This window comes from Ostrinia furnacalis, unplaced genomic scaffold, assembly GCF_004193835.3.
Source record: "Ostrinia furnacalis isolate ACB-3 unplaced genomic scaffold, ASM419383v2 OfSCF2377, whole genome shotgun sequence".
In the NCBI taxonomy this organism is placed as follows: Eukaryota; Metazoa; Arthropoda; class Insecta; order Lepidoptera; family Crambidae; genus Ostrinia; species Ostrinia furnacalis.
In genome coordinates this window covers 87766-102377 of record NW_021132616.1, presented here as the reverse complement: position 1 = coordinate 102377, position 14612 = coordinate 87766, and the positions used below count along the sequence as shown (strand labels likewise).

Genomic DNA, 14612 nt, shown 5'->3' with positions numbered 1-14612 from the left:
TAGTGGCATGAACAGTGTAACTAGTGTCGACCAGTGAGACTAGTGACATGACCAGTATGACTAGTTAAATAACAGACTATGAAATGACCAGTGGAACTAGTAAAATAACAGACTATGCTCGAAAATTAAATAGTATTGGTAATGGACCAGCAATATTATGCATAGACCAGTAAGCCTTATTTGTTCAAGGCTTCATACACCCACACAAGTGAATCGTATCGATCAGCCATAGTTACAGCTTTACCGCGACGCGTACGAACAAAAACAAGGTCGTCATTTCTCACCAAAAAAAACATAAATAATACATTCTTATAACGATATGTATATGATGAAACAAGAGATTTATAAATAAATTACCAGGCATTTGATCCTTGTACCACTGGTCCAAATCAAAGAGTAGCATGCCATATTGTGAGGAGGCATTCGCATTGTCGCCCCAACATTCCCATACCAGTTGGCAGATGTTCAACATAGCTGTAACAAAAATATTAATATTATTTATTTTAAAAAGTACAGGTATTCAGAAGTCTAAAGTCATAAAATAAAGTCAAACCAATATTATAAAGCTGAGGTTTGATTTATCGAGGAAGGCTAACATTACCCTACAGCCAATAGCGGCAGAGCAGTAAAGACAGCACAGCTAGTGTTAGATAAGTAGATTTTTATTGCATTTAGCTTTATAAAAAGTGGAAAAATGTTACTTACTATCTTCTCCTTCAGAGCCCAAGCTAGAGTTCACAGAGTATGTGTGGCATGAGACACATTTGCCTCCAGTTAGATGTCCTGCATCTTCCATTGCGCTGAGCTCTGCTTGGAATCTTATTGTGGCCATTGAGAAGTCCTGAAAACAATAAACAAAAGACCCTGTATAAATTGAGGTGCTGGTGTTATGCTGGCTTTTGCACATTTGCCACACATTCGTGGATCTAGAAATTAGCACCACCAAGCAACTGGGACAAGCTATGTATTTTCTAGTACCACATGTTGGTTGAGAGGCATTGGAATTAACACTAGGGTGCTGGGTTTACACTGGCCCCTACTTTGGTCCCAAACCCACATGTCCATGAATCTAGAAAATAGTATTAACACCAACTGGGACAAGATATGTATTTTCTAGAACCACACATTGGTTGAGAGGCATTGGAAAGAACATTGGGGCCAACCAGCCTTAGTTATTTAACTAACTATTTTACTAGGTCAGCTTGCATAATTAAAATGAACATCTGAAATCTTACCTGATAGAGACACTTGGTGTCAGACAGCATCCTCTTTCCTTGGTATGTAAGTGAGTACATGACAGCCAGTGGGAACTCCTCTTCTTCAAACCTGTCTATCAGGGAGAAGACAACCCAGAGGTAGCAGAATGCTCGAGGATCGTCACAAGGCTCCTAAAAGAGAAAAAGAACATTTAGTTTTGAATAAACATACATTATGGTTTCTAAAGTGAGTTGTTAATGATATAGGCCTCCGTGGTTGAGGATTTCAGGTGAAGCTCGCTTCCACCTTCGGCCTGATCGTCACTTACCAACAGGTGAGATACAGGCCAAGAGATTCCTTGTTGTGGATAAAAAAAAAATAGTGGCTTGTATTGCAATTCAAAATCTATGGGAGAACTGTGACTCAAAAGCTCAAATAAAGTATAAATAATAATAGGAATATAAATAAATCTCAATACCTGAAACCCAAAGTGCGTCACAGGCAAGCACTCCACATTGACTTGAGAAGTGAATTCCAAATCCAGTGTTAGTAAATTCCAAATCTGGAATGCACCAAAATTGTAGCCCACAGCCAAGCTTCCCAGCTGTGGGATGTACTGAAGCACAGTAACTCTGATGTGATCCCTTTTAGCCTTCATCCGGACTGTGCCATCAGGATTGTGGAATATGTACTGGCCGTCCATTACTGAGCTTTCATTCAGCAGAATGGCTAGATGATCGTTATTTACAAGAACTAGGTCCCGTTGCTCTTCGATTTGATGAATCGCTTTTAAAGGCAAGAAGGTCAGGTTGGCTGGATTGCTCTCATTTTGAATCATGTGTTCATAGCCTTGGGTAATGTCTTTTAATGCTGTAAAAACACATTTCAATTATAATTAAAGTTATAAACATCACAAAATACTGGCCTAAATGTTTTGTTAGTTACAAAGTAATCTATATTCTTTAATTAATAAACTTTACTTTAACTTCTTTCTGAGTGAATTTATAAAGGCATCATTCTTTGTTATATGTTATGTGTAGGTTTGTATGTAGGTGGTTACTAGTTGTGTATTTGATTCCTGTTCCCTATTGCAGTAGTGACAAGTATCAAAGTCCCGTACGATAGACACTGCTATTGTGATTGACTGTTTCAATATCGTACAGCAAACTGTTTATATGAAAAGAGTATATTGATGACAGGGAAGTGTTGTTGTGAATAAATAAATAAACTTAAAATTAAATAATACCTTGAATAAGGCCAGATCTATTGAGATCAAACGCAAAAATCTCTCCAGTTTTTGTGCCGGCCATTACAACACCATCAAAGCATGTGAAAGGGCCGTCAGGCATGTCATCGCACACTGCCAGTTCTGTCACAACTAAATCGGTTTGAATGCATCGCAGTATCTGTGAGCCGTTGATGTGGAATACGCAAATGTTGCTCGTGAAGTCTTCGCATTGCAAACTGATTATAAGTTGCTTGGAATTCTCCGTCAGAGGTGTAATAAGCTCCACTACACTGGTGACTGTTGTGCGGGAGTTGCTGAAAGAAAACATGAAAATTAAATGTTTGTATCGTGAAAATTACAATAAACGAATGGGTGACAAGATTTGTAATGAAACTAGCTTCTGTCCTCAGCTTTATATTACAGCCTCATGCTATTTTGAAGAAGGTGCAAGCTGTATAATCGCAATTTATTATCAAAATCAATCCAGTTGCTTTTATGTGAAGAAATAACATTCATAAAATGTCTTGAACAGACAACAGCACATCAGACTATACATTTTTATTGCAAATTCGCCCCTGTTATAACTACTTAAGATCCCACAGTGATTACCTTGATGTGACAGCCTGTACATGACAATATTATAATATAATACCTGTATGGTGTCCCAAAAGTTCGTGCTGCCACCTTCAGCCCGGTTCTAAGGTCGACGACGCAGAATTTGGGCCCCAGTGCAAGCCAGCCATGTTTGGTGTCATTTAGAATACCACCAAGGGGGGTTTTATCTAAAAAATAATAGTTTAGTCAAAAACATTTGATTTCATATACCATTACATTACATTGCTTATATTATGATCTACTTGAACTATTTATAATTATGTAGTCATTAATAAAACGCCATACATACCGGAATTATTATCTTCGGTCGGCTGCAAAAAACTAAACACAGCAGGTGACAAATTTGTTGTCTTCACAATAGAAAATACGCTATCTTGTAATTTCTGCATTTCACTAAGGAATTTAATAACTACTTTTAACTTAAAACTGTAAACTAATAAGGAGAGGTTAGGTTATTATTTTGTTCATAATTAAGTTAGCTAAGCTTTCTATTAAGTAAATATATTTGAATTAAGATAAAACTGGACAACCGTTATGACTTCGCATGTACGATAAGGTTATGAAGAAACAATTTCCATTGTAAAATAAATACGGTAGTGATGGTCAACTCGAGTACCTAACTCGAGTTAACTCGAGTTGGGCGTAACTCGAGCCCACTCGAGTTGAATTCTCTCTGACTCGAGTTCGTAAACTGTATGGAACCGACAGAAACTACCGGTTATTGTTGTAGATTTTTGTGTTTTAAGTTCTGTTTTTGAAAAATGCCGGGTCCTAAAAGAAATTCTTTAGTTTGGGATGTATTCGAATCGCCAAAGAGTGGACGTTTCGGACAAAATTTCTGGTATTAACGCTTTAATTATTTTAATAGTAAAAGATTTGCAGCTATTTCAGATAGTGAAAAATTCTGGTCCAATTTTTTTAACTATTAATGCGAAGCTGAGGGATTAAACTGGTAAAAATTAAAAAAAGCATTCATTTGTCCACCCAGTTAACTCGAGTTACGTAACTCGAGTTCAACCCGAGTTATGTGGATTTTAACTCGGGTTAAATCGAGTTTTGTTTTTTACGAGTTGGCCCATCACTAAAATACGGTATCGTCAAACGCGGCGGTACGAATTTAATTTTGACAGCTTACGTCAGAAGTCAGTGCCATATGTCACGGTTGTGCAGCTGCGGTAGTGATGTACTTAGTCGATTTAATTATTAGAACTATTCAACTAAAATCGTTATCTTAAATTAACTAGTTTTATTTTATTTTCTTACACTTCCTTTACCTTGACGTTTAAAAAACTTTTCGGTTTCCGGAAGGTAAAACATTCATCATCATCATCATCATCATCTCAGCCATAGGATGTCCACTGCTGAACATAGGGCCTCCCCCAATGCTTTCTATGTTGCCCGGTTGGTAGCGGCCAGAGTCCAGCGCCAGCGCCTTCCTGTCGTCGGTCCACCTTGTGGGTGGACATCCCACGCTGCGTTTTCCGGTACGCGGCCTCATTATTTAAGGTAAAAAATCAATCAATTCGATTCTCAGTGAGGAGTTAAAAGGGAAAAAAAGTTAAGTACAGAGCACTTTTATTTCAATAAGTAACGCCATCATAATCAAAAAGTACAATAATTTATTGAGAAGATATTAATACATGTCTTTAACTTACTATATAGCATAACAATTACGTATATAAAATAATGTCAAATTAATTAATTTTAAGTATAAAAATAAACTTAACTAACATAGCTATAAATAAAGTTTTAAACAAAGGTTTAAACATTTCTTATTTAAATTATATACCTACTATCATTATACAATAACCATGATATTGCCACTTTTGTGTTTTATGATCAACAATCTTAATAATCATTGTAAACTTTATAAATACCAACTTCACCAGCTTCTTTAAGTAGTGATATTTTGGTTGCAAAGTAATAACTAAGTAATTTGAGCAATTTTAATTTCTTTTATTCTGAGTAGTAACAGATACATCAACTACATTTCGGTTTAGTTCATTGCCGTGTGGAGAGATTTTCATTTGGCCTTGTATAATATTCATCATTGATGTATAAGGACTGTCCATTGACTGGTTATTGGAATAATTATCAACTGTATTGTTATTGGTCGTTTCATTGCGAGTATTATTGACTCTATCATAAACTGTGTTTTTTAAAGATACGTATGGGTTTGATGTTGATGATGTTGGTTGTGGTGGCTTTCCACCAGGACTAAATCCATTCTGACTTACAACGGGAATGTTAGTCCTGGCTGACACATTTTCAATTTGCACGGGAACTTCAATGTTTGCATTGGATGCACTATCTAAAGAACCATTACGAGTCACTTGAAGACTATTGGAACGTGAAGAATTTCCTAACGAGTGAATAGTAGTTGAGCTACCTCTACTTTCCAATTCTCTTGAAAATACTTCTTCACTTCTTTGAATCCTTTGGGCATGAGTAGTAAGAGGGGAACGGTTCTGTTGAATAGAAGAACCACTAAGAGATCTACTTGGAGAATTTTGAGTGCTATCTAAGGATGTCAAGTGTTTATTTTCAGCTTTATAAGTCATTTTTGTTGATGAATTAACTTTAACTTCCATTGAACCGTAAGCACTATCTTTGGTAGAGCTATGCGATGAACCTTCTTCTTTAACGCCGTATCTTCTGACAACATTTACAGGAGCAACAGGTTCAATGTTTTGGACATCGTAAGATAGAGGATTTTTTTCTGTTGGTTGGTGTTTAACACCTTCAACAATCTCGCCTGTTCTCGGATTAATATGTTTCTCTGTGTCATACCGAAGGGTTACTCTATGTGTTTCGTCGATGGGATGTGGTCGCGATCTGTCTTCTAATTCAGCATCGCTGTCATCGTAGACGCTATGTTCATAGGCACTCTCCTCCTGAAAAGAGAACATCACATTAATAATTAAATAGGTAAATAAACAGCTTTTATTGAGTACTTGGGCATTGTTCATTTTTATTTTAACTAACTTCTTCATCAGCTTCTTCAATAACACTGTTTTGGATCCATTCTCGTATTCTTTGTTTTTTCACTTGACGATCGACAGTTGTTTCAATTCCATTGTCTCGGAAATGTTTGAGCAAAATATTTTTTTCATTGGGGTCACTATGAAAGCTGTACATAGACGGGCAAAGTTCATCAATATCACCTCCCGCTGAAAAGTAATTAGAATAAATTAGTAAATTTATGCTATTTTAATACGAAACATTTTTACATAGAACCCAGATTTACATTTACTTACCAACTCTATCAGTATACCCTTTTGCCATCCATCTATCATCTAAGTATCTTGATAATTCAACAAAATTCGATGCACGCTTTTCTTCTCGAGGTTCCACAAACTTTTTAAACATTTTTTGTGCTCTTGATGATACCATTTTCCATAACTTAGGTTGCTTTTTCAAGGGGTTGGCGCTATTGTACCAGCCATAATAACTGTAAAATAAAAAGTAGGTACACACATAAATAACTTTTCCTTATAACTTCCACTACTATACATCACTAATTTCGCACTATGAGTTAGAGCTTACCTTGTATACCTAGGATCGTCAAAAGCAGCTTTCTGCCAAGGTAAACACCCCGTGAGGCAAATGAAAATAACTATACCAAATTGCCAAACATCGTGGGTAATTAGCGCTCTGCAACAAAAAACAAACTAACTAGTCTGAAATTATAATAATGGTTTCTAAAGTTTACATTCCACTAGAATTTATGACGGTTAATGTATAAACTATGAATATTTTACAGTGTGGTTTTTGAAAAACCAAAACGCTGTTAAATTTTTTGTTACTAAAATAATGAAGCTGGTTATAGATTGTTTAAAATGCACTGAGTAATTTTTTTTATCCACAACGAGGAAGCTCTTGGCCTGTATCTCACCTGATGGTAAGTGATTAATAAAAATTTAAAATAATAGTATAATAACGAGTAAGTAGGTATTTAGTTGTTTTCTTACTTGTAACTACTATCCATTGCTAGTTTTAAAACTTCTGGAGGTGAATAGGGCAACCATTCATTTCTTCTTCGGACCATTGATTGTACTTTTCTTGTTTCTCCGAAATCGCAAAGTTTTATTCGTGAAAAATCTGACTTAAATATCAGAATATTGTCAAGTTTAACATCTCGGTGTACCAAATCTCTTTGATGTAAGTGTTCCAAGGCTGCAGCTAATTGTTTGGCCACTCTTTTTGTGTGTATTTCACCTATTCCAGTATCAAGCATGTTAGATGTTAGATCACCTGAAAGGATAAAATATAACATGTTACAACAATTTCATTGCATATCCTGGCTAATGTCCAATATAAGCACGTGAGCTATAGGATTATAGCAGTTAGTTAATGCAAAGATATTGGCAGATTATAGTGAGCTGAAAACTTTAGTACAAAATAATGCATTGTGTTTGAGTGGCAGTGGCTGTCGTCATCCATTCATTCATAAATTGAAAAATGTAAATAGTCGGTACCTAAAGGAGCATATTCTTGACAGAATACATAGAAGCCAGCCGTCTCGAACGCTACATCGAATGTGGTGACGATATTTCTGTGTGCACTTAAATGTAGACTATAATGGAATTCTCTATAAAAATCTCTAATGGATACATAAGGTTTGGGCAAAGCTTTCAAAACAATTTCAGTATCAGAAGCTCTGTGCTCTACCAAAAGTATCTTCCCAAACCATCCTTCCCCAACGATTTGAAGGATATCAAACTCTTCAACCAGGCTGACCTAGAACAACAAATTAAGTTTCATTAGTAAACATGTAGGCACCTAGGGGTTTGCAATACTTAAGTAGGTACGTATTTTATGTCATTGTGAACCCTTACTTTTTCAAGTTCGAACTCTCTGATTTTGTGTATGGAGCCAGTCAAGGCCCTTCTTGCTCCACTATTCATCTTTGGTTTCTTCTATGACTCATTCTTATACAACTGAAAAATAAAACATCGATAAACATCATGACTTCATGACCCAATGACCTCAGGTAAAATGCAAAGTTATTTTTGTGAAAGTGTTAGTCTCTGTTTGAAGGTTCAAATTGTCCCCATTTCTCAAGAAATCGTTGAGTGAATGATGTTGGACGATCGCCAGGGCTGATGTCTACTCCAGATCCAGACGGCTCTGTGACGTCAGACCTACGTCATCGACGGATTACCTCGGGAACATGTGTTACTGTACAATAGAAACTTGGTGACTCTTCGATAAAAATAGATTTCAATGTGTTATAGTTGGTGGCAGATTTATTATTACTGAATATTCATATCGTGTACCTATTCGTCGCCTGTTCCTAAATTGATAAATAATTTTATTATTATAACTAACGAAATTACAATGCCCTTTAATGTATTTCAGTACAATCAGTACCACATTTTAAATGATTTGATACGAAACTTATTTAGAGATTACTATTTTTTCTTATGAAGCATTGAATTCGATAATTTATTTATTCTTTACTATTGTTTTAAATTATTTGACAGAGGTAGCGCAGTAAATTGGAGAAGTAAAAAGAAAACTAGAAAAAAGTAATGAAAAACTTTTGTATTGGTGCTAGAATTTAATTAGTATGCTTTAAGAATAATAATACCTATCTATTCTGTAGGTATGCTCTTTCATTTAACAGACATAAAGTTTCAGAGTCAATGAATCAGGTTTGTAAGTATATTCCTTAATGCAGATCAATGTTTTGAAACTATTTCAATAATATTAACTGATTAATATGGGAGAGATAAGTAAAAGTTTGTCATTTTGCCAGGTTGGTCAACGACACCAGAAGGATGCAAACAATAATAATTATTTAGTTGGCAAAGGATCTAGGAAGATGATTATACGTTAACTGTTGTTTAAAAAGTAGGTATTTTATATGAGAATTTTGACCTATTGTTTACTTTTATTTTCACCAGAGACCCGCCCTTTGCACAGTACAATTTGAATCACTCTATCTATTAGAAAAACCGCATCAAAATCCGTTGCGTATTAAAGACCTAAGGGTGAGTTGCATCATCTTACTTTAACTTTGACAAACGTCAAAAATCTGTCAAACTCCATACAAAAAGCACCGGTTATCGTCATAGTTACCGTTAAAGTTAGGTGGTGCAACTCAGCCTAAGCATACAAAAAATGGAGTGATGATGGTAGCATTCTTAAACTTGGTTATTATTTTAGTAATAGTTAGCTACTTAAATATTGTTAAAATTAACTCCTATCTATCTAATAAATTAATTTAACAAAATAAGGAACCTATAAATTTAACTTATCAAACGATGAATCATGCGAATTTAATTCATTTCAAACATACCTTATGTAGCACAGTGTTAGCACTAGTACCAAAATAAAAGGGTATTGGATAGAAAAGTATTAGAACATTGGATTAATGATTGTCGCTTTCATCAAATAAAATAGGAATGTTACTATTATTGTGAAAATTACAATGTACGAGTATAAGGGTACCTAATCATAAAGGTAGCAGGAAAGCGCTGGACGCAGACTGCTACCAACTGGGAAACATGGAAAGCATTGGGGAGGCCTATGTTCAGCAGTGGACGTCCTATGGCTGAGATGATGATGATGATGATGATGATTTTATTAGGGCTATGTAGGTATGTATGTAGTTACAAATCTCACCTATATGTTAACTATAAATTATAACATTCATATAATGTAAAATCAGCTGGTAATTAAAGGCGAGTAGGTAAATTTAGATTGGGTAATAGGTACCTCAGACTAGTACACCTGTACCTATTCTGATAACTGGGTCACTGTCTCAGACGCAGACTGGATTTTTTCTTGGAAGATCGATTTTTTAATTAAAAATCTACAATCTATTACAGCAATGCATATCCTTTATTTAGTCCCCTTTTTTACAAAAAAATCAAAATAATTTAGGAAACAAAAACTATGGAAACAAACAACAGCTTACTGATTTAGACACTGAATGGCGTGACATTAAAATTTGTTCTGTAAATAAAATTACCTAGTTAAAAAGTGCCTTTTCATAATTAGTGTATGAAGTGTATGTATAAGTACAGTATAATGATAAGCTAATAATTAAATCCTCAATTTAATTAGGTAGGTACAGTTAATTAATAATGGTCCATTAACGTACTAATTTAGTTGACTGATAAACCTACAAGTCACTAGTTGTGTAATGAATGCTAAAAAAATAAAAATTATCATATTTTCTGCTTAAATAAAATAAAACAATAGGTACAAAGGGAACTTGAAATTACCAGACATAAAAGGGCAGGCGCCCTTGTATGGTTAAGGTTCACAATACACTTGGACACTTTCCAGGCACTATTTTAAACAATCACATTTCACGATCACATATTTCGTAATTTTTCATATCACAGGCACTCTAAGAAGTTATTATTCTAACACTCCGATTTCAGGAATTATATTACAAAGGTTGCCGTACTCGTAATTTGGGATATTTGTGGATAAGCATGATACGGGCTGGGCGTCCGAGTAGGATTTTCATACTGTCTGCGCGTACGCAGTCGTTCCCGGGACGCTATTTTCGTGCTACTGCACATACAAAAATCAATTCGTGACGGAAATGTTACGATCAACGACCTGGTAAGTGAAAACTAGTTGGGTGGATGCAATCGGCTGGTCCTGCATGTAATTAGAAGGTACCCAGATTTTAATTACTTCATTTAGTAGTATTATGCTTATGTATAAAGTACCTACCTACTTCCATCTAACCTCAATTACCGTTTGCTTATCTTTATTATTTTATTATACCTATTTAGACTAAATTAAACCTGAGCACTAACTTATCCAATGAGATGATAGACATCTTACTACGCATTTGTGTTATGCCCTACAAATCAATCTAAGAGAATAACATAATCATCCATGAAAATATGTTCACATAGTGTTAATTCCGTTATTCGTTCTTTCATTCGTTTTAGGCAAATGACGTCCACTGCTGGACAAAGGCCTCGCCCTAGGTTTTCCACAATGAACGGTCCTGCAATGTCCTGCGGTCCAGTTTCCCTGCGTGATCGAATCAGAAATGAGAAGATCCGCAGGAGAACCAAAGTGACCGACATAGCTCGCAGAATTGTTAAAATTGCGTTATTATTCATAAATAAAATTATTGAGTTATCATAACTAAAATTTAGTTATGTAAAATAGTAAAATATTTAGTTACTAAATATTTTACTTATCACCTAATAATGGCATTTGTACGTACAGCATTAGATATTATGAAATAAAATACGTATGTTTCAACTAGAATAATACATTATGTCATTTTAAATAAAATATTATTGCAGTTTAATCAACCAACTAAATTCACATTTTATTGAAACTAGATGATTATTAATATTAGTCGATCATGGTAATCGATACACGACCAACTACACTACTACACTACAAAAGAGTTTTAAAAAACAAACGTAAATTGTCTATTACATTAGACTATCTTTCTCGCTCTTCCATATGCTAAAAGAGCATTAGATAAAAAGAGACGCTATCATTTTTGTTTGCGACCTCAGACCAAGATTTATATCATAGACAAGAAACGCGATAAGTGAAAAAAAAAACAAGGTTTGTTTTGTTGTTGTCAGCTGTTAAGTTTCTGAAATTCTTTAATTTTTCTCATCATAAATTATGTGTATAATGTGAAACTAACAATGAACATGGCCGATAAATTGATATTTTAGTGCATCTAATAATTTGTAAGTATTAGAATTAAACACTATTTTGTTTTTATAGGTTAGTAGTTTGGGCCTTTATCAGAAATTCTGATACTTTTTTGTTGCAAAATTGTATCATTTACAACTTTATGAGACGCCGCTGTGTTGTTTGATGTCCCGTTGTTGTTAGGATATCTATCTATCGAATGGTTCATCCATCAATTAAATTAAATCCTTAACACTAAACATAATGATATTTAAAAAATTACCTACATAAAAGGTAAGTAGGTAGGTAACTGCTTTTCCCAAAAAAGCTTGTCTGTGAGGAAGGACTGGATATCTAAGATAGATAATGTTATTTAGATAAATAATACTTTTCATGAAAATTATTGTCATAATTTTATCTGTTTTGAATAGAAGGAAACTTAAGCCTCTATTGATTGGTACATTATAATAAATATTACTTAGAATTCTTCTCAGATCCTATTCACACATAAAACTGTACCACTCCTGTTGTATAAATAAAATCTCAGCTTTCAGCAGTAAATAAGGTATGCATTACTTGTACTTTCCGCATCCATAATTAGCACTAATATTTAATTGCCAGTTTGAAAAGCTTTCCTGTGATAAAATTACACTCGTAGAAAATTATAGTATCTTATTACAGAAACATAAAATTAACACTAATAACCAAAGCTATTAACGCTAAGAGGAATGCACAATGCACTGCGGTGCTCAATTAATATTATTATGGGTACTTAAGTCACCTACCAAGTTTTGTGGTATTGTGCTTATAGCAAATAGTTTATGACTATGGCCAAGTGCCTAAAAATATTTCTGCCTTATTAGAATGAAACATGAAGTCAAATTCTCATCTTCTGTTTTATAACATGTGATAAAAAACTAAAAAATACTATGCTGAAAACATTGACTTTTGATATTATAAAAGACTAGCTTTTGCCCGCGGCTTCACCCGCGTGAAATTTAATTTGTCACAGATCGTCATAAATTATAGCCTATATGTTATTCTGGGTTATAAACAATAATACCTACTGTAAAGTTTCATCCAAATCCGTTCAGTAGTTTTTTGCGTGAAAGAGTAACAAACATCCAGACATCCAAACTTTCGCATTTATATTATAATATTAGTAGGAACTAGGATTAATAGTAGATAGTCATTGATGTACCAACCTACCATCAATTTAGAAAAGCTAGCCCAATTTCCTCAGTCAGCTAAGCACGCGCGCCCTCCCGAAATTCCTGGACATCAAAGTCAATTAATTTGCAACGTGTTTCAGATGCATTTCAGCCGAGTTTGTTAACCCTTTACTTGTTCGATTTATGGAGTAGCTCTAGAACAGCGGTTCCTAAACTTATTTAGTCTACTGCCCACTTTGAAAATAAATTATTTATAGCGCCCCCCATTTTTGTAGTCAAGAGTCGAGCTCAGTCGATGTCTAAGAGTCCTCCTAGTAGATGACGCCTCCCAAGCCTCTACACTACGTCCCGATTTTTTTTCTGGGTCTCTTCTCTTACCGCCCCCTTTAAGCCTGCAGCGCCCACAAGGGGGCGTTATCGCCCACTTTGGGAAAGACTGCTCTAGAAGTTCAGACTACTTTTATGTATAGCATTTCTTCTACAGCAAAAGCGTAATAACCGAGCGAAACTTCTCGCGAAAGTAAGTTTCCGTATTTAGGTATTTTATAGGGAAACAGAACTGTAAAAATAAGAAGTTTAGTAGAGATGGCTAAACCTTTAAAGAATTTAGTAGTCTGCGAAAGCGAATGTGCGAGTATTTTACATGCGTTCCTTACTTCCCTCGCAGGTAGTTGAGTGCAACCAATTTGCTATTAGCACTAAAAACTAAGCTTTATACGGTCGTAAAAACGGATCCCATCACTATGCGCGTTTATCGCCTATTTAGTGCCCGTGGTTAGACTGCAGACTATTTGTGGGTGATATCGTTTGCGATGCGTGTGCGCACGACCGGTGAAATATGGTCTGAAAATATTCTAGTGAAGCATTTTACTAGAAGACACCAGCTGCTTTAAAAAACAAAGTTTCGAGAACCTCTAGTGAAAACATCAGTAAATTTTATTAGCACTTGTGGCGAAACATTTAAAAAAACATCAATGAAATATTTTTACACTGGAACAGAAGATTTCACGGAAATTAGGGTCAATGTTTATATCTACTGCGCATTTTCTTTGTAAAGCCAATTAATAGTATAATCGCTCTACTCTAGCTAATTAAATCGTATGGTCGTTTAATTTAAATACACATTTTTTAACTTAGGTATTTCTTGGTCACTATAAATAATAACGACGCGACGTGTTGGTTTTCGCGACCGCAAATCGTCTAAATAGGCAATAATCGCCGTGAATTATCGCATGGAGGCATGGCAGTAATGACACGTATCATTTCAATTGTATGCGATACGATTTGCATTGCAAATAACACTATTATGATAGTTTGATATTCATTATGTTTAATAGACACAATCGGTTTTCATATGCATTTGAATAATGCACTTGACATACCTGAAATTAATTTAAATTACTAACTTAAGTACTTTCCTAAATTCTTAATAGGTTTGTTTCCTGGGTAAAAAAGCTAGAGTTTTAATTAGTCCGTCAGTTAGATTATCAATAACTACTCGACACGTATTTTTCACTTTTTAAAACTAATGAAAATGTAAAGAGATAAAGCGTGCCAAAGTTCTTAAGAAAAGGCCCGTGACGTCGGTGACGTCAATGAGTGCGTAAAAGTGCAACACTTTGTGACGTCGCGCGGAACTTCAATGCACTATAACTTTGTAATTATTTGTTTGATTGACAATTAAAAACATACGTGTCCAATATTTTTTTATATTAAAATTGACGGACTAAAAAATTTTTTTTAGGAAACTAGCCTATTAACTA

The 14612-nt window shown here is 34.8% G+C and overlaps 3 protein-coding genes across 14 annotated transcripts in view; 1 reads left to right on the top strand and 2 right to left on the bottom strand.

Moving 5' to 3' along the window:
- Nucleotides 1-3636, bottom strand: part of Elys (AT hook containing transcription factor 1 homolog) — a 34701-nt gene extending 31065 nt beyond the window's left edge. For all 10 annotated transcript variants that reach the window (XM_028307953.1, XM_028307956.1, XM_028307957.1 and 7 more), the window contains exons 1-7: nt 3330-3636; nt 3078-3207; nt 2444-2739; nt 1676-2067; nt 1236-1388; nt 706-841; nt 358-474 (exon numbers count right to left, since the gene is read on the bottom strand). In XM_028307953.1, the coding sequence (XP_028163754.1) occupies nt 358-474; nt 706-841; nt 1236-1388; nt 1676-2067; nt 2444-2739; nt 3078-3207; nt 3330-3429 (1324 nt within the window). In that variant the 5' untranslated portion in view covers nt 3430-3636. The remainder of the gene's footprint in view (nt 1-357; nt 475-705; nt 842-1235; nt 1389-1675; nt 2068-2443; nt 2740-3077; nt 3208-3329) is intronic.
- Nucleotides 3637-4620: 984 nt separating this feature from the next.
- Nucleotides 4621-10619, bottom strand: LOC114355221 (serine/threonine-protein kinase MARK2). Of its 2 annotated transcripts, XM_028307932.1 has the most exons (8): nt 10276-10619; nt 7879-7980; nt 7519-7780; nt 7012-7294; nt 6587-6694; nt 6298-6491; nt 6026-6210; nt 4623-5934 (listed from the first exon to the last, which is right to left on the bottom strand). In XM_028307932.1, exons 2-8 carry the CDS (start codon nt 7945-7947, stop codon nt 4987-4989), a joined length of 2049 nt encoding a protein of 682 aa, XP_028163733.1. In that variant the 5' UTR covers nt 7948-7980; nt 10276-10619; the 3' UTR covers nt 4623-4986. The 2 variants fall into 2 exon arrangements, with proteins under 2 accessions (XP_028163734.1, XP_028163733.1); XM_028307933.1 differs by lacking the exons at nt 7879-7980; nt 10276-10619 and having other exon boundaries at nt 4621-5934; nt 7712-7780.
- A 979-nt stretch (nt 10620-11598) lies between these two features.
- The window catches only part of Ntan1 (N-terminal amidohydrolase 1), an 89620-nt gene continuing 86606 nt past the window's right edge, over nt 11599-14612 (top strand). For both annotated transcript variants that reach the window (XM_028307935.1, XM_028307936.1), the window contains exon 1: nt 11599-11733. The gene's annotated coding sequence lies outside the window, so the exon portion shown is untranslated. The remainder of the gene's footprint in view (nt 11734-14612) is intronic.